This window comes from Osmerus eperlanus, chromosome 11, assembly GCF_963692335.1.
Source record: "Osmerus eperlanus chromosome 11, fOsmEpe2.1, whole genome shotgun sequence".
NCBI classification, from domain to species: domain Eukaryota; kingdom Metazoa; phylum Chordata; class Actinopteri; order Osmeriformes; family Osmeridae; genus Osmerus; species Osmerus eperlanus.
In genome coordinates this window covers 7,751,209-7,774,151 of record NC_085028.1, presented here as the reverse complement: position 1 = coordinate 7,774,151, position 22,943 = coordinate 7,751,209, and the positions used below count along the sequence as shown (strand labels likewise).

The window sequence follows — 22,943 nt, the reverse complement described above, 5'->3', positions numbered from 1 at the left end:
ATTATCTACGGTGGATGCCGTGGTATTTTAACCTCCGACATAGCAGGGCAGAAGCAAGTGAAAGTGGTTTATAAGATTAGGGAAAGCAGGTTGGCTGAACACAAAACCATATCCAGATCGATTTCACTACTTTGAAAGTTGAACGTAGTGCAGCCAGGAAAATAACATTTCGGTGATTTGATCTAAGTTATATATATCTACGACAGGCTATTTATATAATATCATACAGGTTTACCGGAGAGTTGTATCAATTTATTATATATTTTACCTCATACATCAGTTTACATCTAACCATATCAGTACAGGATTTTATACACAACATTTATTTATGACTTAGCATTTTCTTTTTTTAAAAGGATGTCAATACTGCAAAATCAAATTTTGTATACTCACAGTTGAACCAAAAGTGCAAGAATGCAAAAACTGGCAATTGAGGACAGCTATGCAAGGCAGGAAAAGAAGACAACAGGAAAAAACATCAACACATGACTTGCTACCATTGGAGCACATGCCACAAAACACACTCAGACACTAACACACGAAACTAAGCCACAGTGCATGCCACAGCACTTATCTATAAACAGTACTGTGAGCCACAGACACACACACACATTATGATGACTTTTTATAGGGCATAAATTCTGTACACACAAAGGTAGCTAAAATATCTAGCAAGATTTATTTAGGTACCTTAAAACGTCAAACAGAAACATCACACGCACACACGCACGCACACACACACACAGAGTACACGGACGCATTCATACAAAGCAACACATGCGCACACGCACGCACACACACAGATATGCATGCATAATAACGTCAGGTCCTTTTGTAAGACTCTATCTTTCCTACCCTGGCAGCTAAATGAAATGCTCTAGCAGGTGATGAGGTGAGTGAGAGAGTGGAGGAGAGGTCTTTGAACATTGTCTGTACAGGTCTGTATGTTGGAGCTGGACTGAAGACATCTGAGTGGGAGCCGACGTCACATGCGCCGTAATGGTGGTCCTCTATGGATACAATGACATTCATTGATCTTCTCCCTCAACATGCAGCGACATGAACGCATTTTCATGCACACACAGACACAAACACAGGAGGACTTGGGGCAGAAATGCTGTAGAAGATTGAATTTCAGTCATATCAAATACAGGTGGAATCTGCTTAATGAGCTCAGAGAAAGAGAGAGAGAGAATGACAGAGAGATATAGAAATACAATCAGTCCCCTGGTATGTAGGCCCTAGTGACCATGACAGGGACCCAGTGCAATGTTGTTGCATTTCCTGGTTAACTTCCTCTGAACAGGAAGCAATTATGATTATGGCGGTGATTACCATGCACGTCAAACCCTGTGACACAGGGGTTCATAGTCCATAACACTGCAGGTTCTCATGACAGAAACTTTTCATCTGCAGTTCAGGCCAGTTCAGCCTCTGTTCGGGTCGAAGTTATGTTCATTCATGTAATCGGGCATTCACATATGGAGCAGTGCGGCGGTAATAACGAAGGTCGGGATTGGCAGTAGCTGCACGTAGCTTCCTACTTTGTCAACACCCACACAGAGCATTGAATCAGTACCAGCACAGCGTTGCAAAGCCTGGGATCCCCGTGCTGAGCCTCTGCATAATGTGAATGCCCGTCGGGTTGTAATAAGATAATGGGTCATATACATTTTGAATACATTGTTTAAACGGTCCTGAAGCAGGTAAAACAACTCACATGTTCTTATATGTAACTCAGTACTCTAATGTCTGTATAATAGCAGAGGTCCAGTGCACTTACAACAAGGGTCATTTTGCTTTGGTGTAGACAGGACAGGACACTGATAGTCCCACAGTAAGAGCTGGGTGATCATGTAGTTCCTTCTCTGGCCAGACGTAGTGGCTTTGCTCTGCTCTTCATCAATCCATCCAGTGTCTGATGCTTCTTCCATCTTTTGCCGTGTCCGAAACTAACAATGTCATATCTGTCCTGTCCGGTCCTAACCAATGCTGTCCCGTTCAATCCTGTACAATCCTGTCCTTTTCCTGTCCTCTCTTAGGGTCTGGCCCGTCTGTCAGGGAGGCAGGTTAGAGTAGGGTTACGGGCTGGAGGGGGGTGGGATGGCCTGGGGTTCTGAGGTGAGGGCGCAGTGAGCCGCCGTGCTCTTCACCGCCCCCCCAGTGAAGCGGCAGCGCAGCAGGGAGCGCAGGTGGCGGAACACGGACTTGCGGAAGATGATGAAGACCCAGGGGTCCACGATGGGGTTGAGCGCCTGGAAACGGAACGCCAGCAGGTTTTCCTGGTCATCCCCTACCAGGTGTACTGCATTGACAAACCCGGCAATCTGAGAAAGAGGGGGATGGGGGGTGGTTAAATTTGGATGTGATATGTGTGTGTGAGGTGGGTATACGTGTAACAGGTGTCGTCACGATGCTTGTCAGAATATCTTCCTCCCTTTCTTGCCCCACTTTGGTTGAACAAAGGGTCCCCTGAGTCAGGCGCACAACGACCACCTTTCACAAACACCGCTTGAATCGGTTGCATATGGATTAAGAGAAATAGAGTGGAGAGAGAGAGGGAGATCAGTATTTTCTTCTTCCCTTCATTAACCCCCCCCCCCCCCCCATCCACCTCTTCATCAACTGATTCTCCTGTGATAGATTCAACAAACATAACCTCAGTGGATGGCCTTCCCCCAGGGCTTGTTGTAGTGGAGACCAGTCAATGTTTCCCCTGTTGCTAGGGCCTGGGAAGGATACACCACAGAGAGAGAGACAGATACAGACAGACAGGGCAGAGAGAAGAAGGGCCGGAGAGTGTATGATTCTGTGACACCAACTGACTGGTGAACTGTTTTTTAGGGGGGTTTGGGTGTGGTGTTTTGGATGATCTTCAACGCATATCAGCCATTGTGTTTTGTTTGCAACGGTTGGGGAGTTGGTGGTAATTTAAGTAAAATTATGGTAAATTGTCTAGAAATGAAGTCCAACACATTTCTCTTTAATAGCTCACACGTGTGTGTCCATGTGAGTTATTCTCACCATCTCATTAACAGAGGGGGATATCCCTGGGGTGATGTTTACTGACCAATGAGGCCTTCAGCTGGAGAAAAGGGATGTAAATGAGCCAATAGCACCTCCAGGTGATTTAGATAGCTGATGTACTGGGATAGGTCTGAGTGAGCAGAGGTGCTACATCATGGATCATAAACTCTCATGACGCACCAGGAGCCTAAACACCCGGGCCCTGCTCAACAATCGTAAGTAGGTGCCATGCTCATGTGTTTATGTGTGTGTGTGTAGGTGATTCAGCAGTGGTACTAACGCATGGACACACATACACCCATACCACCCAGCCCCCCACCCCCCGACACACACACACTACCATGACGTCCATGGATGTCTCCACTCATCAGGGACCCAGGGACTCTGGGGAACCCAGACTGTGTGCGTTTGACACCACATCCCACAGCAGCTTTAGAAGCCATTTGAGGCTGCTGACGACTGATAACTGGCTACCCTGTGTAGCCCATTAGCCTACATCTTGGCTCCAGGATAACTGGGAGCTTCAAAGATCCTGTTTCATTGAGAGGTCATTAGACTGGAAAGGGAGGAGACCAGAGTCAGCCAAAGGCATAAGCAAACTATGAGGCTGCTTAGGGCCCTGTGGCCACCAGAGGGCCCCCAAGAGCACATGAAATTACAGCTTAATTAAAAAATTATATATATTATGTTAATGGTAATTACACAAATTCGGAGGGCCCCCCCAAATAAATTCTGCTTAAGGCCCAATAAAGGCTTGGGCCGGCCCTGGAGGAGACCATGACGTCCCAAAAGGTCAAATGCTTTATTCATTTACTGGATGGTAAAATAGTAAACATTAGTAAACAGCCATAATACTGTATTACATAAAAAACTAGGAGGAGGAGAAGAGAGAAGGGTGGAGGGATCAGGAGGGGAGAGAAGGGTGGAGGGATCAGGAGGAAGAAGGAGCATATGAGGAAGAGAGTGAGAAGTGGAGAGAGAACGAGGGGCAGCAAGCGGAAGAGTGAGAGAGAGAGAGAGAGAGAGAGAGAGAGAGAGAGAGAGAGAGAGAGAGAGAGAGAGAGAGAGAGAGAGAGAGAGAGAGAGAGAGAGAGAGAGAGAGAGAAAGAGAGAGATTCATACCTGCCAGTGTCAGTCTGTGTCTTGATTGTGGTTGTTGTAAATAATATCTATCTTGCTTTGTGCTTTTAACATTTTTATCCCCCCTGACTCCCTATGTTATTAATGCCCTGCTTTGTTTAACCTGCTCGTTTTTTGTTGTTGCTTTTGTGCTTTTTTTCTGTATGTCTGTATTGCTGTGGCTGTGTGCCGTTGTGCTTTTTTTTGGGGGGATGTGAACGTTGTTTGTCTACTGTCATGTCAGTGTTTTCTAAAGCACCCTCTGTGGAAACCAAGCCTGGTGAGTGCCACCACATCCTGTGTTTGCTCTGCTCCTGGTTGCCTGATCAGGATGCTGGTCTGGGTTCTCTCTCTCTGTGGTCTCCTTTTTCAAACTGATAAGCTGTGTCCAGGTAATCAGCTCTTTCATCCGGTGTTTACATAACATGAGATGTTCCCTCCCATAACAGTGGATTTATGGTTTAACTAAGCGAACTGTCACTGAAACTGACAGTCAACAGTCAAACTGTTACAGAAATAACCTTATTTACAAGAGTGATATAATAGAAAATTCCCCTGCATGACAGGCCCGGCCATTGAGCTCCCTCACACTTTCACTATTTTCCGTTTCCATCCTAACTTTCTCGATTGTCATACCTTCTCACACCTCCTGTCTTCTTCCAGCTCTCAGCCCTTTCTAATTACTCACCACTCTGTTCCTCCCTCTTCCCATTTTACCAAGAGGATGAGATCAGTGCCTCCTCCAGTTCCCAAAATACCAGCCATAATGCAGAATATATCTCTCTCCACACCATTGTACGACCACCCAAAGATGTTTTTTCTATACTAACTGAAGCTTCCTCCTGGGAAATCCTAATGCATTAGAAAGAAATACGTCGTCAATCACAACATTCCATCATCAGGACCAAAGCTATATGTCATGTGTGTTCCCGGAAGTTCTGTGTGAATGTTCCTGTAGAAATCTCAAGTCTTCAGATCCAGTCTCTCTCTCTCTCTGTCTGTCTATTTGCCTGCAGGTGCATTTAAGGAATCTACATATCCTGTCTTCTGTGAGCTATAGAGACACAATGGTCTCTGACAGTGAGTCAGCATGCCCTCCTCGCTGCCCTCATTCCTCATTCACCTCATTCAATACCACGTATTGATACTGTACGTGCTTTACAGGCACGTTTTTGTATTTGCATGTACGTGTTGATAATAATCTGTTTAACCAAGCGTGGCTTTCATCATATGATAAGATCACCACCTGGCAGGCAGTGGAGCAGATGCGTGTAGAGCAGAGAGGTTGGAGTAGGTCTAAATGTGAACAGATGATGTTCTTCCTATCTGACCTTATCTGTTTCTCTCCTTCTTTCGACACACATTTGTCTTCCCCTCATCTCTCCTCTCACCCACATGTTGCCCATTTACTCACTTCCTGTTTTCGATCTTCTCTTTTCACTTCTCTTTTTATTTCACTCATTTGTCATGTATTTGACTCACAAATCAATGCCCTCTTATTGCAGTCCACTTTCTTCCTCCCTCCCTCTATCCCCTCCATTCTTTCTCCTCATGTGTGTGTGGGTGGGTGTGCCTGTGTGTGGGCAGGACAAGAGGCAGCTGGAGTCTAAAGAGGGGGTGTAAATACAAACTAAAACTGTAGAAGGACAGCTCTGGACAGCTTTCTGTATTACAGTAATCTCTATAGAAACTGAGGTTTGAGCCTTGCTACGTCTGTGACTCTGCAGAAAAAAGGAAGTGGAGGAGGACATGACAAGACTCAGCACTTCTACACGACCGAGGAGGAACGTTTTCACAGTTCAAAGAAAAGGTTAAGCAAGAGTGTTGGCAGGGCGTGGGGGGTAGGGCGGGGCGTTTGGTCTCATTTCCCTTCAGCTTCATTTTCCAGATCGGATTACGAGCAGCACCTTCTGCTTTTCTGTGCTCTGACTGTGAAGCTGCTGTAACCTGAGAGGCTGGGCTGATAGAGCCAGCATAGGCCCGGAGAGGAGGAGGCTGCTGCCAGGGATGATGGTCCAGCATGGAGGGCATGTGAAGGCTGACAGCTGACTGTCCAGATGTGCAGAACCATGTGTGTGACGGGGGAGAGAGAGGGAGGGAGAGAGAGATGCACTTCCTCCTACAATGTGAAACATTCAGTGATATAAGAAATGGTTACTGTAACAAATTCCACTCTGTAATCTCAGATTTCAAAGATCTTAGTGACCTCTCAAAGGTCAAAATCCTCCTAGGAGAAAGAGACAGGGCATACCTTGCTTCCCAGTAAGTATCAATATGCCACAACCTGAGAGACAGTGAGTGAACTAGACACACAATGCACACAAACAAAGCACACACACAACATATACTGTGTGTATGACTGACATGTGTATGTGTATATATATGTATATATAATAACCAATCTTAAGGTTATGTTACCTTTAACATAACCTTAAGAGAGAGAGAGAGAGAGAGAGAGAGAGAGAGAGAGAGAGAGAGAGAGAGAGACAGAGAGAGAGAGAGAGAGAGAGAGAGAAAGCAATGTTAGGGAGATGGAGACTGAGAGAGAAAGAGAGGGTCATAGTATGTTCAGGCCATGTGGTTGCAGTTTGGTTCAAAACAATACGATAACAAATACCAGCAAAACATCATTCTCTATCTTAGCCAGAACTCACAACCTTTCCATTGTTTTCAGACCTGTGTATTGAGACTGATGGACATGGATCTAGCCTCAGAAGATGCCCACAAACCACACATTAGAATGTACAATGACAGACTAGTCAATGGTGTCATGGCCTGTGCCTTTCTGACGCACACGGCCATTGGAAACAAGATGCACTGCATGTCTCCCAGACTGAAAAAATAAATGACGAATGGAGGGAGATAGAAGGGAGAGAAAGTTAAAGAGAGCAAGACTGGGAAAGAGGGAAGTGTGTGTGTGAGCAGTCAGAGAGAAACAGATCATTAGGTGGAATGAAACAGACAGTTGGCTTGTGTTAGCCTTGGCATGTGGTAGGCTAGTATTAGTATTGGCAGAGGAATAGTGGAATGGAAGAGTGATCATGCCATCTGTAGCAGGATGTACAAAGATTTCTAAACCCTACAGAGGATCTAACACCACACGAGGGAGAGGAAGAGGAAGTGCTTCAAAACCTCAAAGTACACTATTCCTAAAATAAAATTGGATAAAAGCATGTGCTGAAGGAACACAGTATTGTTACATCATAATATTTCAAATAAACTGGCGAGGCTTGGATGTGTAGGAAAAATACATAAGAACAACATGATATACTTGGTACGCCCTGAGGGGATGTTGGGTTGTGTTTTCTGGGTAAAGCTTGGCCATCTCTCTGCTGTCTGGGAACATGGTCAATCTGCAGTGTGATTAGAAAGTGCACACTTCCTAAATAACTCACATCAGTCCTGGTTGTCAGTATGACATTAGTAAGCTCTCATAACAAGTCACTCTCTCAGTTGCGACAAATCACACAGAGTTATTACAGTCGAGGCTGTGCTTAGTCCATAAGCTGGTTGTGGTAAACCGTTTAATAGGTATGTAGGAGATAACAGATGCATTGCTGGGCTATGTCCAACACCTCCAACTGTGATGTGGCGTCCAAACATGGACTAGTTGATGTGTAAAAAAAGACTTCCATCTCTGGAATGATACACTTCTGTCCTTAGAGGTCAGTGAGTTCATGCACCGACAGGCAATAAAACACATACATGAGCCTTGAGTATTTAGCTGAACTGACACACACACTTGATACATTCAGGGAGACACACAAACACAGATGCAGCCCCCGGCTATGGGATAGCCAGTGTACTTAATCGTCTGTCCTGAACACCCACCACCTGAGGTGATTGATCAGGGTATAAACTGAATGTAATTTACACACACACACGCACGCATGAACACAAACACACGCACACACACCAGCTGGTGCACAGAGCTTCGTAAACCCCAGGCTGTTAAAAAGCGTCCAGTACCGAGGCAAGTACCAGTGACCACCTGTTGACTGCTATGATGAATAACAGTCTACTATCTTTTCTCTCCATCTGTCCATTGTTAACTCTTTCTCTTCTCTTTCCCCCTCTGTCTCTTCTTTTACTGTCTTCTGTTTTGTCAAACTGTCTTATTCTTCTCTCCCCCTTCACCTCTACTTTCATCTAATTTTCCCTACCTGTCCCTTCACCCTTCTACATCTCACTGTCTTTCTTCCTCACTCCATCTTTCCCCTTTGCCCTGTCACGCTCAGTGACCAATGAGTAACCTTCCACCCACTGTGGTTCACGGTTGGTTTCTTGCTGTTCAGACAGACCCAGCAGAGGCAGTGTGGTTCCTCAGGGCCCAGAGATAAGTACTTCCATGTAACACGCTCACTTAGCTCCCTGAGTGCAGACCTCAACTGATATCATCAGACATGGAAAACTATTTGGAAATGAGGCAAGTCACTATGCTGTCGAAATTCTGTTGCGGATGCATCGGATGGTTGTAAGGGACAGACATGGCTTTGTACTCTGCTCAGGAACGTCATCTTTTAGGGTGCGTGACGAAAAACCATGGAATTGGGGTCAGTGGGAAGATGCGGGGATGGACAGGAAAAAGCTAAGTGGAGGCTAGAGAAAGAAAATAGGAGAAATGGGGACATAATTCCTATTTAAGGGACCCAAGGTCTCTGAAGTCCCAGCCAAGCCAGAATCTCAACGGGTTCCTTATCATCTGGATACAATTATCTTCCTGGAGCCCTGCGCTTTCCGCTCAGGAGGATCCTTGAAGGATCTGGAAGGTTCCTCATGTGTGTTCGCTACATAACCCAAAACAGGGAAGTGAGCAGTTGTGATTTGAAACCCTCGGAGGGGGGGCGATATCTGCTGGTTCACAGCTTCTCTGAGCTGCTTCAGTCCTATGCTGATAGAAGGCTTGTTTACTTGAGCCACAAGATTTTGAAATACAATATTGAATGGGGTAAGAAAATGATCTGACTGTAACTTGTGGCAGGTTTACAACAGAACAATGCCACAACTCATAACAAATCTATTTACCAGTTTCAAGGTCCCTCTTCCCACCTGACAAGTGTGGAAATAAAAAGCTAGGGTTGGGAACACAAACACCTCCTCCACAGTAAAACCGTCATTACAGAAATAGAGGAAGAAAGAGAGAAATGTACACGGTGAGAACTACACAGATGGCCCTGTCCAGACAAAGTTCAGTAGGGCCCTCACTATCCTGCCCTCACTATCCTGCCCTCACTATCCTGCCCTCACTATCCTGCCCTCACTATACTGCCCTCACTATCCTGCCCTCACTATCCTGCCCTCACTATCCTGCCCTCACTATCCTGCCCTCACTATACTGCCCTCACTATCCTGTCCCTATTACCTCCTCCTCTATCTCCCCCTGCCTCCTCTACTCCCCCTGCCTCCTCTTCTATCTCCCCCTGCCTCCTCCTCTATCTCCCCCTGCCTCCTCCTCTATCTCCCCCTGCCTCCTCCTCTATCTCCCCCTGCCTCCTCCTCTAACTCCCCCTGCCTCCTCCTCTATCTCCCCCTGCCTCCTCTTCTATCTCCCCCTGCCTCCTCCTCTATCTCCCCCTGCCTCCTCCTCTATCTCCCCCTGCCTCCTCCTCTATCTCCCCCTGCCTCCTCCTCTATCTCCCCCTGCCTCCTCCTCTATCTCCCCCTGCCTCCTCTTCTATCTCCCCCTGCCTCCTCCTCTATCTCCCCCTGCCTCCTCCTCTATCTCCCCCTGCCTCCTCTTCTATCTCCCCCTGCCTCCTCTTCTAACTCCCTCTGCCTCCCCCTCTATCTCCCCCTGCCTCCTCCTCTAACTCCCCCTGCCTCCTCTTCTATCTCCCCCTGCCTCCTCCTCTATCTCCCCCTGCCTCCTCCTCTATCTCCCCCTGCCTCCTCCTCTAACTCCCCCTGCCTCCTCCTCTATCTCCCCCTGCCTCCTCCTCTATCTCCCCCTGCCTCCTCCTCTATCTCCCCCTGCCTCTTCCTCTATCTTCCCCTGCCTCCTCTTCTATCTCCCCCTGCCTCTTCCTCTATCTTCCCCTGCCTCCTCTTCTATCTTCCCCTGCCTCCTCTTCTATCTCCCCCTGCCTCCTCTTCTATCTCCCCCTGCCTCCTCCTCTATCTCCCCCTGCCTCCTCCTCTATCTCCCCATGCCTCCTCTTCTATCTCCCCCTGCCTCCTCCTCTATCTCCCCCTGCCTCCTCCTCTATCTCCCCCTGCCTCCTCCTCTATCTCCCCCTGCCTCTTCCTCTATCTTCCCCTGCCTCCTCTTCTATCTTCCCCTGCCTCCTCTTCTATCTCCCCCTGCCTCCTCTTCTATCTCCCCCTGCCTCCTCCTCTATCTCCCCCTGCCTCCTCCTCTATCTCCCCCTGCCTCCTCCTCTATCTCCCCCTGCCTCCTCTTCTATCTCCCCCTGCCTCCTCCTCTATCTCCCCCTGCCTCCTCTTCTATCTCCCCCTGCCTCCTCAGTTATTGAAGGGGTGCAGTATTTCTCTTCTGCATGTCTGCTGGAAGAGTTATATTAGGACATCCCAAGAAACTGTTGGTTTGTAGCATGGGAAAGGGAGGGGAGAGAAGGAAAGAGGGAGGGAGAGATTAGATGCAAAGAGAACAGCTAAGTGCCTCGTAGACAAGTGGGCCAATTGTTCTCCTGAGATAAGCCTGAAACTCTAACTGACATGTAACAAAAAATATCCACCTTTGACAACAACTGTCACATTGAACACCTCAGTCAATATTTGAAGGAGACCGTCTACTACCTTCATGTTGAATTCAATCATTCACCACTAACATTTGGGCTATTCAACCATTCACCTTGAGTGCTACGATGATGGATGTGAAGCGCAGTGCGAGCCCGTGCCATGGTGAATATGTTCTGGCTTGCAATCGTTCCATCCACCTGTTACAGTGCACTTTCCAACAACCTCAACTAATTCAAGACATGACTTAGAGGACATGTGGGGGTGAGAGGGAAAGGAAGAAGGGAAGAGAGGCAGAGGAATCTAACAAACCATATAAATTAGGAGTCTGCAGCAACATCAGAGACCTGGAGTAAGTTGCCAAACATATGCATGCCTGGTGTCAAACTGATCATGTGAGAAAACATAATTCAAGTTTTTATTGATGACCGTCTGATTGATGCATGGCTCTTTCTCATGATATTCGTGCTGTGGTAGACGTGTGTGTGTGCTTGAGTGTACTCCCATACATAGTTACTAATACATCCTTAATCATTCCCAGATATCTCTGTATCACTCTCTGTCCACAACATATTGCATAGACAGTTCTTCTGAGTCAGAAAGGTTCTTAAGACACAACAAAGAGCTGGAAATCCCATCTGACCACCCAAAACCCCACCGACTACTCTGTCATCTCCTCTGTCATCTCCTCTGACCTCCACCCAATCCACAACTTAGTGTGTCAGTGAGTTCCGTAGCTAAAGTAGCTCATTGAGGAGTGTAGTTTCCACTATTTGTGTCCGCTTTACAAACAACCCTTCAGAAAATAGAATGAGTTTGACTGCTTCCTCTCAAGTTTCTGGTTCCCATGTATATGGGTCTCAAACACAGAAATAATATAACAACAACTACCAGTTAACTGAGCATACCAAAATATGATACTATTCTCTTTATACAGTGTTTTTCTTTTCTCTCTCATTCTGCTACCCACTCCTTTTTTAGGTCGAATGCACAAATCGAGCAGACTGGAAATTCTGGTTGTGGTGCTTGAATACAGTCGGCCAATGTTTGAGTACTTAACGTCCGTCTCTCTCCAGATTTACAGCCTTTAGAGATATACAGCCTCATATAGACCATTCTAATTTCAGAGAAGTACTACGTGGAACACAGACAGGGTGGGGGTGAGTGCAAAAACAAATAATGAAAATAGACTCACTCTCAAATCATCAGCCTGGACTGGTAGCTTGCAAAGGATTCAAGGCCATTACCAGACTGTTTGTCTAACAAATAAGTAATGACTCTTCAAACCAAGAATCTCTCAATATCTCTGCTACTCGGCTAATCAGACCAGAGCACACGCACACCGAAAGGGGGTTGAACAAGTACTTTCGATAAGGATCATCAAACATGGACGTAGCCAGATAAGGATCTCTCTTTAGTCTTGTTGAATTGACTCATGTATGTTTATGCTCGGTCTTAGTCTCTCCGAGATACAGATCTCTACCACAAGAGAGAAGTGCTGTCTTGATGATCATATATCCTACAAGAAAACATTGTTTGTATGCACAGGACTTCAAAAATACACTCTTGTTTAAGGGACTTACACTCCTGTTGAAGTATTGTGCATAGCTCTAGATTTTAATGTGGGAGTGAGTCAATGGGACCACATCAGATCTGGACCATATAAGAACAACCATGTTTATATTGACCTGGTCTCCTAATGGCCATGTTTGAAGGGATGTTTGGGCTGGTAAAGTGCTTAGCCTTATTAGCTAGGGGTCTTACTGACAGAGTACCTCATATCCATAGAGTTCTACTCTTTGTAGTCTGTGCTCAAATCTATCCTATTTAGACTGCACTCTAATCTATGGACTGCAGGCACTGTAAAAGGTGTAGGCTTGAGATAAATAAATATAAACGTGTTTGCCACCATGTTGAGATGCACTAAGAGATGGAACCATGGCTCTCATGAGAATGGGCACTGCACTGCAATTCACCCCAACTGGCTTTGTACTTGCATTCAGATATGTATACCTTTTTTTGCCAGTGGCGTTTTTAACATTTTATAAGGTGAGTTGATGGGCCAAAGGACTTTGCGATTGGTTGAGATTCAACAGATATATTTTTATGAATGCATTTTTTTATGAAATACATAGCGGTAGCTAATGGTCTATAGCAGTAACACCGGAGTAAGGAATTTTTACATTTAAAATGCTTAGTAAAGAAGTGAATTGATTTTTAAATTGATTATGAGAGTGCAATGCAAACAGAACAAGATGTGAGTTTAGAAGGTATTGTATGTAAGAGATCTGACATTAAGCCTGATTGTAGTCAACAAATCACTGGTCGATAGACTAACCAATCAGTCATTCAATCAACAAACAAAAGTTTATTCCATGGATCTAATACTGTAGTATTGATCATGTTAGTCAGTCAGAACATTGCTGATTGATCTATTATTTAGTAAAGGGCTACATGGAAATCAATAGGCTTAGTCCTTAGGCTGATGACCAGGCTGAGCAGCAGTCCAGGTCAGCCAGAGGTCGTCCACTCATCATCCACACATCTTCCATCACCATTGCCGACTCTCCCAAACAGGGAACATCCCCCACTAAACACTGCCACAGGTCAGGGGTCAATGGTCAAAACCGTACCTTAACACCACATTGTTCCTGATTGGAATGACCAATAACCAACAACCACCATAAGGTAAACGTAGCCTGATAATAGTGGACGTTCCTGGCTGAAGCATTGAAACTTCCACTATGATGCAACACATTTTGGGGGGGCTGGTGGAAGGGGGGCTGGTGGAGGGGGGCTGGTGGAGGGGGGCTGGTGGAGGGGGGGCTGGTGGAGGGGGGGCTGGTGTAGGGGGGCTGGTGGAGGGGGGCTGGTGGAGGGGGGCTGGTGGAGGGGGGGCTGGTGGAGGGGGGCTGGTGGAGGGGGGCTGGTGGAGGGGGGCTGGTGGAGGGGGGGCTGGTGGAGGGGGGGCTGGTGGAGGGGGGGCTGGTGGAGGGGGGCTGGTGGAGGAGTGGCAGAGCGTTTGTAAGTATGTGTGAGGGTATGTGTGAAAGCGCACTACACTGTGTCAGAGTGTGTGCACTGTGTGAGTGTGTTGTATGGTGATGTGTTAGATCTTTTCTTTTTGCAGATGAAAAAGTGAAATGAGTTCACTCAATCTGTTCCAGTGAACCCATCATACAACTGTAAAACAACAATCAATAATTCAACTGATGACACAACTGATTATAGATCAGTTCTGATCACATAGCTTATTATCCTCTTTCCAAACAGTGTTTTGATCCTTAATCATCTGCTTTATCTGCCACAATCTCACTGAAGCTGTCGTCTATCAAATCAAATCAAATGTATTTGTATAGCCCTTTTTACACGCAAGCATGTCACAGAGGGCTTCACATACGCCCATAGAACTGCCCCTCAACCAACCTAAACCCTCAAGGAAGACAAGGAAAAACTCCCAGAAAAACTCTCAACAGGAGAAAAAATGGAAGAAACCTTGGGAGGAGCAATTCAGAGAGGGATCCCCTCCTCCAGAGACGGTTGGTGAGAGAGAGGAGCAGAACAGGCTAAACATAGTCATACAGTGTCAATGGGTTTTGAAACACCAAAATCCATTGTTCAACTTTATAGATGTAGGACAGGACCGGGAGACTCGCGACCAGGTCCAACGTTGGCCGACCGACGACCGTCTATCTTCTTATCTTATCTCACCAGAAGCTAAATCTATCACACTTCATCTCAAATGAACCCTTCCATTGGCTCCTCACAAATGTGCTGTGCAGATGCAGGACTGAGCAGCTCTGGAGACTCACAGTTACACCAGCAGATAAAATAATCTCAGGTTTGTTTGAAAACCTTTTGAAAACAAGGTAACGAACCCTATTCCCTAGTCTGATCATTATCTATCACTGGGGTTGTGTGTTGACCTTAAGTGTGGCCATCATGATTGGCCAACCCCCCATGGAGTCATTCGTCATCCAACTGACTGCACCAGAGGTGAGAGAGACAGGAGATTGTACAGACATGTCACAAGCCCCTCCCCCCCACCCTCAAACATTCACTCTTTGACCCCACTCGTTATTAGAAACTGCAAGTTGCAGCTCGGATCTAAGACGGATTCAAGAGACCGCAGATAGAGTGCGGCTAGTGGTTTGTTATATGTTTTAGATCTATTCACTTGTATTATTGTTTTTGTTGATTTTATGAAAAGCACTTTGAGCGGCAATTCTTGTATGAAAAGTGCTTTATAAATAAAGTCTTACTTACTTACTTACTTCCTCGTTGAATCTCTCTCTCTCTCTCTCTCTCTCTCTCTCTCTCTCTCTCTCTCTCTCTCTCTTTCTTCCTGTCTCTATATTAGTCTCTGACTCTGTACCATGCCATTTTCATTGCCTCCTGCTGAGCAATCAGCAAACCCCTCGTCCTAACTTCTCTAAAACACGCACACACATGTTCACACAATCTCCAGTGACGGTTGTGTTTTGCTGCCATCTCCTTCCTGTCTCACTTGAAGCATCTCTTCCTGTGTGACGTTCCTGTGTGCTTGCTCTCAGACTGAGCAGCACACGCTGGGTCAGGGAGGCAGAACCCACCAGGCCAGCAAGGAGACACATCTGGACTTGGTGTTAGGGGCCCCAGGGCTAAATCTGTTGCTACTGGTACCCACACACCAAGAGACACTGGATTTGCTTGTGTGTGCACACGTTCTGCAAATGTGTGTGTGGTTGTGTTTGTGCACATACTTGTTTATGTGTGTGTGTGTATTGCATGTAATATATAAACGATATACACAAAACATATATGGACACCTGGCCATCACACCTACGGTAGATGAGCTTATTGGACGTCCCGATCCATTCCAGTGTGCTTCTGTGTGGGTTGGGTTGTGGGTCATGTTAGTGTGCGAAAGACAAAGACAGGAGGATCCTCATTCCAGATTCTGCTCTGGGGGAGATCACACAGTGTGTGTTCCAGCTGGAGCCAGGGAGGACAACGACACAGGGCTTATCTAACCTGGCCTGGGGGGAAGAGAGGGTATATGAGATAAGGCTGGAGAAAAGAGAAGTCGTAGCAGTCGGCAGGAATAAGAGTCACAGGCGGTTAGATCCTCACCTATATCACAGTCCCCTGGAGATGGACAATGTCACACCCCTCCACCCACCCACCCACCCACCCACCCACACACACACACACACACACACACCATTGTGGTTATTGAGAATGGGGGCAGTTAACAGCCAAGGGCCATGCGTATATCTCTTCTACAGATCTCCACCATTCTTCCATCTGCCTTCTGCAAGGAATGAGGGAATGAGGAAAGTAGAAGGATGGTAAGGAAGGAGTGAGGAATGGAGGACTAATGGCCTTAGATGTCCTGCTTCAGAGTCAGGCCACTCCTTTATTTCCCTGCAGGCATCTGAGATCAATACCTGTAAATATCTTCATTTGCTGGAGACCAAGTCACATCCCAGCTTCACCTCAGCCTCACCTCAGCCTCATTTAGGCCTCATATTAGCCTCACCTCAGCCTCTGGTGAACAGAGAGGTCCAACCACCACGGCACGCCTGCCTGAGCGTCTGTTTGTTGGAGACAGAAAAGAGACCCAAGCTGATAGATGTACCGGCCAGCCTCTACCATGCAGGACAGCCCCCACACACAGGCACGCTCACACAGCCTCTACCATGCAGGACAGCCCCCACACACAGGCACGCTCACACAGCCTCTACCATGCTGGACAGCCCCCACACACAGGCACGCTCACACAGCCTCTACCATGCAGGACAGCCCCCACACACAGGCACGCTCACACAGCCTCTACCATGCAGGACAGCCCCCACACACAGGCACGCTCACACAGCCTCTACCATGCAGGACAGCCCCCACACACAGGCACGCTCACACAGCCTCTACCATGCAGGACAGCCCCCACACACAGGCACGCTCACACAGCCTCTACCATTCAGGACAGCCCCCACACACAGGCACGCTCACACAGCCTCTACCATGCAGGACAGCCCCCACACACAGGCACGCTCACACAGCCTCTACCATGCAGGACAGCCCCCACACACAGGCACGCTCACACAGCCTCTACCATGCAGGACAGCCCCCACACACAGGCACGCTCACACAGCCTCTACCATGCAGGACAGCCCCCACACACAGGCACGCTCACACAGCCTCTACCATGCAGGACAGCCCCCACACACAGGCACGCTCACACAGCCTCTACCATGCAGGATAGCCATTTGACTGTAAATCGTGTAGCTCCCTCCCACACACACAGGCGCGCTCACACACACACACAAACAAGCCATCATGTAGATGAGTGAGTGTGTGTGTGTCCAGGCAGACAGAGAACAGAGACACAGCCCATTAGAGAAGGGGCCTGGGCATAGAGCAGACCTCACAGGTAGGGCAGGATAGGTCAGGGTAGAGCAGACCTCACAGGTAGGGCAGGATAGGTCAGGGTAGAGCAGACCTCACAGGTAGGGAAGGATAGGTCAGGGTAGAGCAGACCTCACAGGTAGGGGAGGATAGGTCAGGGTAGAGCAGACCTCACAGGTAGGGCAGGATAGGTCAGGGTAGAGCAGATCTCACAGGTAGGGCAGGATAGGTCAGGGTAGAGCAGACCTCACAGGTAGGGCAGGATAGGTCAAAGGAATCACTCCTAAATTCCTTTGGATAACTTCAAAAATTTGGGTTCAAAGTTACAATACGGTGACAGACTATTTGAAAGGGCTAGGTAAGTAGATTGAGGGAGTAGATTTACTCTGTAAGTGACCAGAACTAACACAGCACATCAAGTCAGAGAGAGATAGAGAGAAAAAATATATATAGAGAAAGAGAGAGACAGAAATAGACAGACAGAGACAGATAAACAGAGTGAAGGACAGAGAGAGACAGACAGACACTGCAATTGACAGACAGACTCTGAAATTGACAGATCGGAAAAATTAAGTTAAGCAGTATTTTACGGAATTTCTGAGATTTACAGAGAGAGAGAGAGAGAGAGAGAGAGAGAGAGAGAGAGAGAGAGAGAGAGAGAGAGAGAGAGAGAGAGAGAGAGAGAGAGAGCAAGACAGAGAGGAAGGGAGGAGTGCCATCTGTGTTCTGGCCTCAATATTGTTCTACTGTGTATTCTGTTACACCACCAAGCATGGAGGTCATTAATAAGGCCTAGAGGCTGGGTGTGGGTCTGATCAATTGGACGTGGTAATGTGTGTGAGGATGTGTGTGAGGGAATTGTAAAGAAAGGTGTGTTTATTAGAGGAGTATTTGAATGGAGTATGCATGGTCAATGCAGCATGTATACTTAGTGATAAAGCATTAGTCGGTACACTGGTGCGCAGGGTAGGTGTGCTCACACCTACCCCCAAGGTGTGTATTTTCAGAGTTGTTGTGTGTGTGTGTGTGTGTGTGTTGGGAAGGGGGGACATGTATGTGTGTGCCTCTGTATTCACAGATCTAGAGTTTCTTTCTTTCATGTTTTGAGTTCAGGTTTCCAGCATGTCTAAACAGCCTCCAGTCCCCTTGAGGCCTCTCATCACACTGCTACTAGCCCGGGGCTGCAGGGCAAGAAAAAAGACCATCACAACACCACCACTCATACACACTAACACACGCACACTCAAACACACACCGAGACACACACACTTAGACACACATAAACTAACACCCACAATCACACTAAGATAAACGCATACTAACACACAGAAACACCAGGCCAGGGTTTGTGTGTGTATGTCTGTGTGTGTGTCCCAGGCCAGGGTTTGTGTGTGTATGTGTGTGTGTGTCCCAGGCCAGGGTTTGTGTATGTGTGTGTGTCCCAGGCCAGGGTTTGTGTGTGTATGTGTGTGTGTGTGTCCCAGGCCAGGGTTTGTGTGTGTATGTGTGTGTGTGTCCCAGGCCAGGGTTTGTGTGAGTGTGTGTCCCAGGCCAGGGTTTGTTTGGGGTGTGTGTGATGCGTCTGCGTGCTACCTGGTGCAGCTGGGGGATGGTGGTGGTGTCTGCTGCAGCTCTGCTCCTCATGGCTGCTGTGGGCCTGGCCCTGGTGCTCATCCTCACACGTGAGGCCCACACACACACACGCACACCTCAAGCGCAGTTTCGTTGAGTCAGGTATGTAATTATCTGCCTTTTTATCCAACAGCAATTTACGAGGCTGTATACGAGAACTCCTTAGTCAGAACTTTGCTCAGCGTCTGCTCTCTGTTCTAGAACCCTTCACTAGTTCACAGCACTGCTAGAGTAGGTTCCTGTCTGGTGCTCCGTGACGACCAAGAACCAGCATGTCCCACTTTAACCTTCTCTACTCAACCTACGGTGTCTGACAGAAAAAAACAGGCTACAGTTATCATCATCATCTTCAGACATGACATGCGGCCAGAGAGAGGAATGGAAACACCACAGGCAGAAATGCGATTACTTAAATAGGTCACTTGCATATGACTTGCACACCTAAACAATAACCACAGGCAGTCTTCATAAAAATAGATGAGGTTATTAATATGTAGTTAGACAGATGTGATGAAGTTCTCTGTAAGATTCAATATACAACAAACAAAGAAAGCACACTTCTTATTTGACTGGTGTCTTCATTATCAAACATCCCTTATGAGGATTCCACACAGGTACCATTAAGCTACGCCCTTAGGTTCAGGGAGAGGCTCTGGGAAAGGGGCGGGACTAGAGCCTGTCCACCTGGGCATGCAGGTTTGGACCACACCTGTCCACCGTTAGGAAGGTGAGAGGCACGACAACAACATTGTCATAACCACCATGAGTTTGTCTTACTGTGTAAACAACCATAGTTATGTAACAGGGAGAGAGGACCCCCCCCCCCCCCCCGAGAGAAACTGGGAGATTAGCATACAGGAGGGCAGCGTACGGCATAAGTGTGGATCCCATAGGGATTCAGTAATAATCCATTAACGATTCTTCTGATCATTCAGTCTGGCTCAATGAAAGAGTCATTTACAAAGGAGATTCAATGAGGCTTTAAATAACAGTGAATTGATTCAGCAGAGTCACATAATCCCTTAGAAAGAAGAGGGAATTTAATGAATTGAGCTTTCTCTCTCTTTCTCTACCCAACCCCCCCCCCCCCCCCCCCCGTTCACAAACACACACACACACACAGAGCACGGACAAGAGGTCAAAGGGAACACTCACAGTGAGCGGCAGGGAGCACACCACGAAGATGACGGTCATGGACGCCAGCAGCACCAGGTGATCCATCTCCTCCTCGCCCTGGCCGAACCACGACAGGCTCATCTTCCTCTTCCTGCCCGCCGTCACCACCGACCCCCGCCGCGTCATCAGGCTCCGGTGCATGCGGCACAGGCTGACGATCACCGAGCCGTTGCACAGGAACACGGCGGCGATCAGCAGAGCCATCAGGGAGGCGTACGACAGGGAGAACGCCAGGACGCTCCCCTCCTCCCCGGCCGCCGACGTCTCCATCTTGATGAAACACCAGGTGCCCGGGCAGTACTGCTTGTGGCGCCCATACCCAATGAAGGGCAGCGAGCAGAAGCCCCCGGTAAACAGGTAGATGAGGCAGAGCGCCGCCTTGGCGAAGCTCCGGCGGACCACCTTGGAGTAGAAGTACGGGTGGCTGATCGCCAGGCAACGCTCCACCGCCATGGCGCACAGGATCAGCATGGACGCCAGGCCGAAGAAGGACACGGCGAAGGCAAAGAGGTTGCAGAGGCGATGGTCGCCTGTCAGCCCCAGCAGGGTGGAGCGGCGGGCGTAGCAGACAAACACGGGCGGGCTCAACAGACAGGTGCCCAGCAGGTCTGTGAGAGCCAGCCCCGTCACCAGGATGCAGAACACGGAGGATTTGGTGCGACGCTCTTTCTGGTGAACGCCCAGGATGGCGAGAGCCATGAGGTTGCCCACCACGCCGGCCACGAACATGAAGGTGCTGACCACCGGGTTGCCGTCCACGTGGATCCTGGTGCTGTTTTCACAAGACTCGTTAGGGTACATGGTGCCTTGTGTGTGTGTGTGTGTGTGTGTGTGTGTGTGTGTGTGTGTGTGTGCGTGTGTGTGTGTGTGTGTGTGTGTGTGTGTGTGTGTGTGTGTGTGTGTGTGTGTGTGTGTGTGTGTGTGTGTGTGTGTGTGTGTGTAAGAGACAGACCTATAGAGAGCGGTTTTGTGTGAGTGAGAGACAGTGTGTGTGAGTAAGTAAATGAGAGTGATAGACTGTGTGTGTAGTGTGTGTGTGTAGTGTGTGTGTCTGGAAGGATGTGAAAGATAAGGAACTCTCAGTGAGGAAGTTCTTGGATGTCCTCCATTAAAGCGACTCGCATTACTGCGTGATGATGCGCAACATAGGGACCTGTCGACCGGGCAGTGGATATCACACAACTGCAGCAGCACCGGAGGAAAGCCAACTTGTTGAGACCCATGGTCCACAGACACTGACTCAGAGCGTGATTCAATGGATTTTCCCTTTAAACCGTCTTAATTTCTATTGTTTCAATCCCTACTGTTACAGCAATCTCAAACGGTTGAAAAGTCACTTTAAAAATTACTCCCAAAAAGTTGTCATTTGAAACAGTTTATTTGGGGTTCCATTGTTGCCCGTTTTTTTAACACAACATTCTCCGTCTTTAAACCTTAAAAACTAAGTGAATAACAATGAGTAACAACTACTGTAACGACGGCTTACCCTAAATATGGAACTCTGTCCTCTGCGATAAATGTTCACCAACTGGCACTGATGATGATATTATCTTCTGCAAGCCCGTATAGTCCTTGTCCGCAGAATAACGATGGACAGAATCGGAGGTAGAGGATGTCTTCGTACCTCAATCTCTCACTTTTAAACTGGCGCACGCGTCTCGCTGCTAGCCACTCGTAAAGTTCACGTATCCCGAGAGCTGTCTCGATCCGTCGCCCACGCCCTCTCTCTCTCTCTCTCTCTCTCTCTCTCTCTCTCTCTCTCTCTCTCTCTCTCTCTCTGGTATTACATGGGAGCCACTTTGGAATTGATCTGGCCAGTTCTTCCCCACTCACGCTAGGCAATTACAGCCCGTTGTCTTGCAGTTGTTGACAGTAAGATCAATTGTCAGTAAATACAGTTATTATTTATGTGTTATTGACGTTGAGGTGATCTTACTGTTGCACTGTTTCTGGTGAAACATACCGAACGTTTCTTGGCACGAACCACTTAAACACCATACGTGCACTTCTGGCTTTACATTATCTGTATATACTTGGACTATTTATTTAGGATGAAATAGATGTTACCTGGGCAGAAAGTTCGCATAAATGCTGTCAAGTCAGTTTTTTCTATTGCTACTGAATGTCACACACGGAATTGGGGGGGGGGGGGGGGGGGGGACCTCCCCAATCTACCTAATCAGCCCTCCGGCTAGCTTGCAAGCTTCAAAGGGCCTGATTTAGACAACACGTCTCCAGCGACCATTTGCTATCCGTTTCGGCGGCGATTTGAACAAAGAACATACCTTGATCAGAACTTTTGAGGAAAGTTCTTGAGACTTCACCTTTACCACAAGAGTACAAGGTGGAGAATTATGAGAGGGATATTTGTGTTATGTTTGTTACTTTGTTTTAATGTTGTGTTCACTGAAATCTTGATTCTAGTAACAACTCCTTCTTCCTGAAAGATAACCACATCATTCTTGGTATCTACACGAAGCTATCATAATAAAACAATCATTCAACTATATTTTGTAACTGTACCAAGATGTCCAGAACAATATTTGAACCATCGAATGAATCAGCCAGAGATCAGATCACAACTTTGGTAGGTGTGAAGGAAGGAGGGGGGAGGTGAGAACCCAGCTTCCCCCAATCCACATCTGACCCCAGACGGGTCCTCCCTCGAACCTTATAAAGCCCTACGATGACCATCAATCTCTGACTCCAGCGAAACCGACCATGGCATGAACGCCATCGGGATTGGCGTTCCAAAGGACATCGTCAAGCTTCTCCTGAGATTCAACTTCATAGTGAACGCGTCACTATCTGGACGTTTCAACAGAAGAACCAAAAACGCAATTCCAAATGCGACTTCACTGAGATCCCGCAGACTCAGTCACATGACCCAGCGCAGCCGCGCTGTG

General features: G+C 47.6%; 1 protein-coding gene across 2 annotated transcripts; it reads right to left on the bottom strand.

The window, feature by feature from the left end:
• Positions 1-240: 240 nt before the first annotated feature.
• On the bottom strand, positions 241-21,715 carry ptgir (prostaglandin I2 receptor). Of its 2 annotated transcripts, XM_062473671.1 has the most exons (3): positions 20,988-21,715; positions 20,017-20,870; positions 241-2,327 (listed from the first exon to the last, which is right to left on the bottom strand). In XM_062473671.1, exons 2-3 carry the CDS (start codon positions 20,836-20,838, stop codon positions 2,082-2,084), a joined length of 1,068 nt encoding a protein of 355 aa, XP_062329655.1. In that variant the 5' UTR covers positions 20,839-20,870; positions 20,988-21,715; the 3' UTR covers positions 241-2,081. The 2 variants fall into 2 exon arrangements, with proteins under 2 accessions (XP_062329655.1, XP_062329656.1); XM_062473672.1 differs by having other exon boundaries at positions 20,017-21,715.
• Positions 21,716-22,943: the final 1,228 nt, after the last annotated feature.

Bases quoted from the DNA above. Each gene is read 5' to 3' on its own strand.
- ptgir (XM_062473672.1), bottom strand. From the start codon at position 20,838: ATGTACCCTAACGAGTCTTGTGAAAACAGCACCAGGATCCACGTGGAC. The intron at 2,328-20,016 runs GTGAGTGTTCCC...CCTCTTTCTCAG, and splicing joins TGTGCTCCCTGCCGCTCACT to ATTGCCGGGTTTGTCAATGC.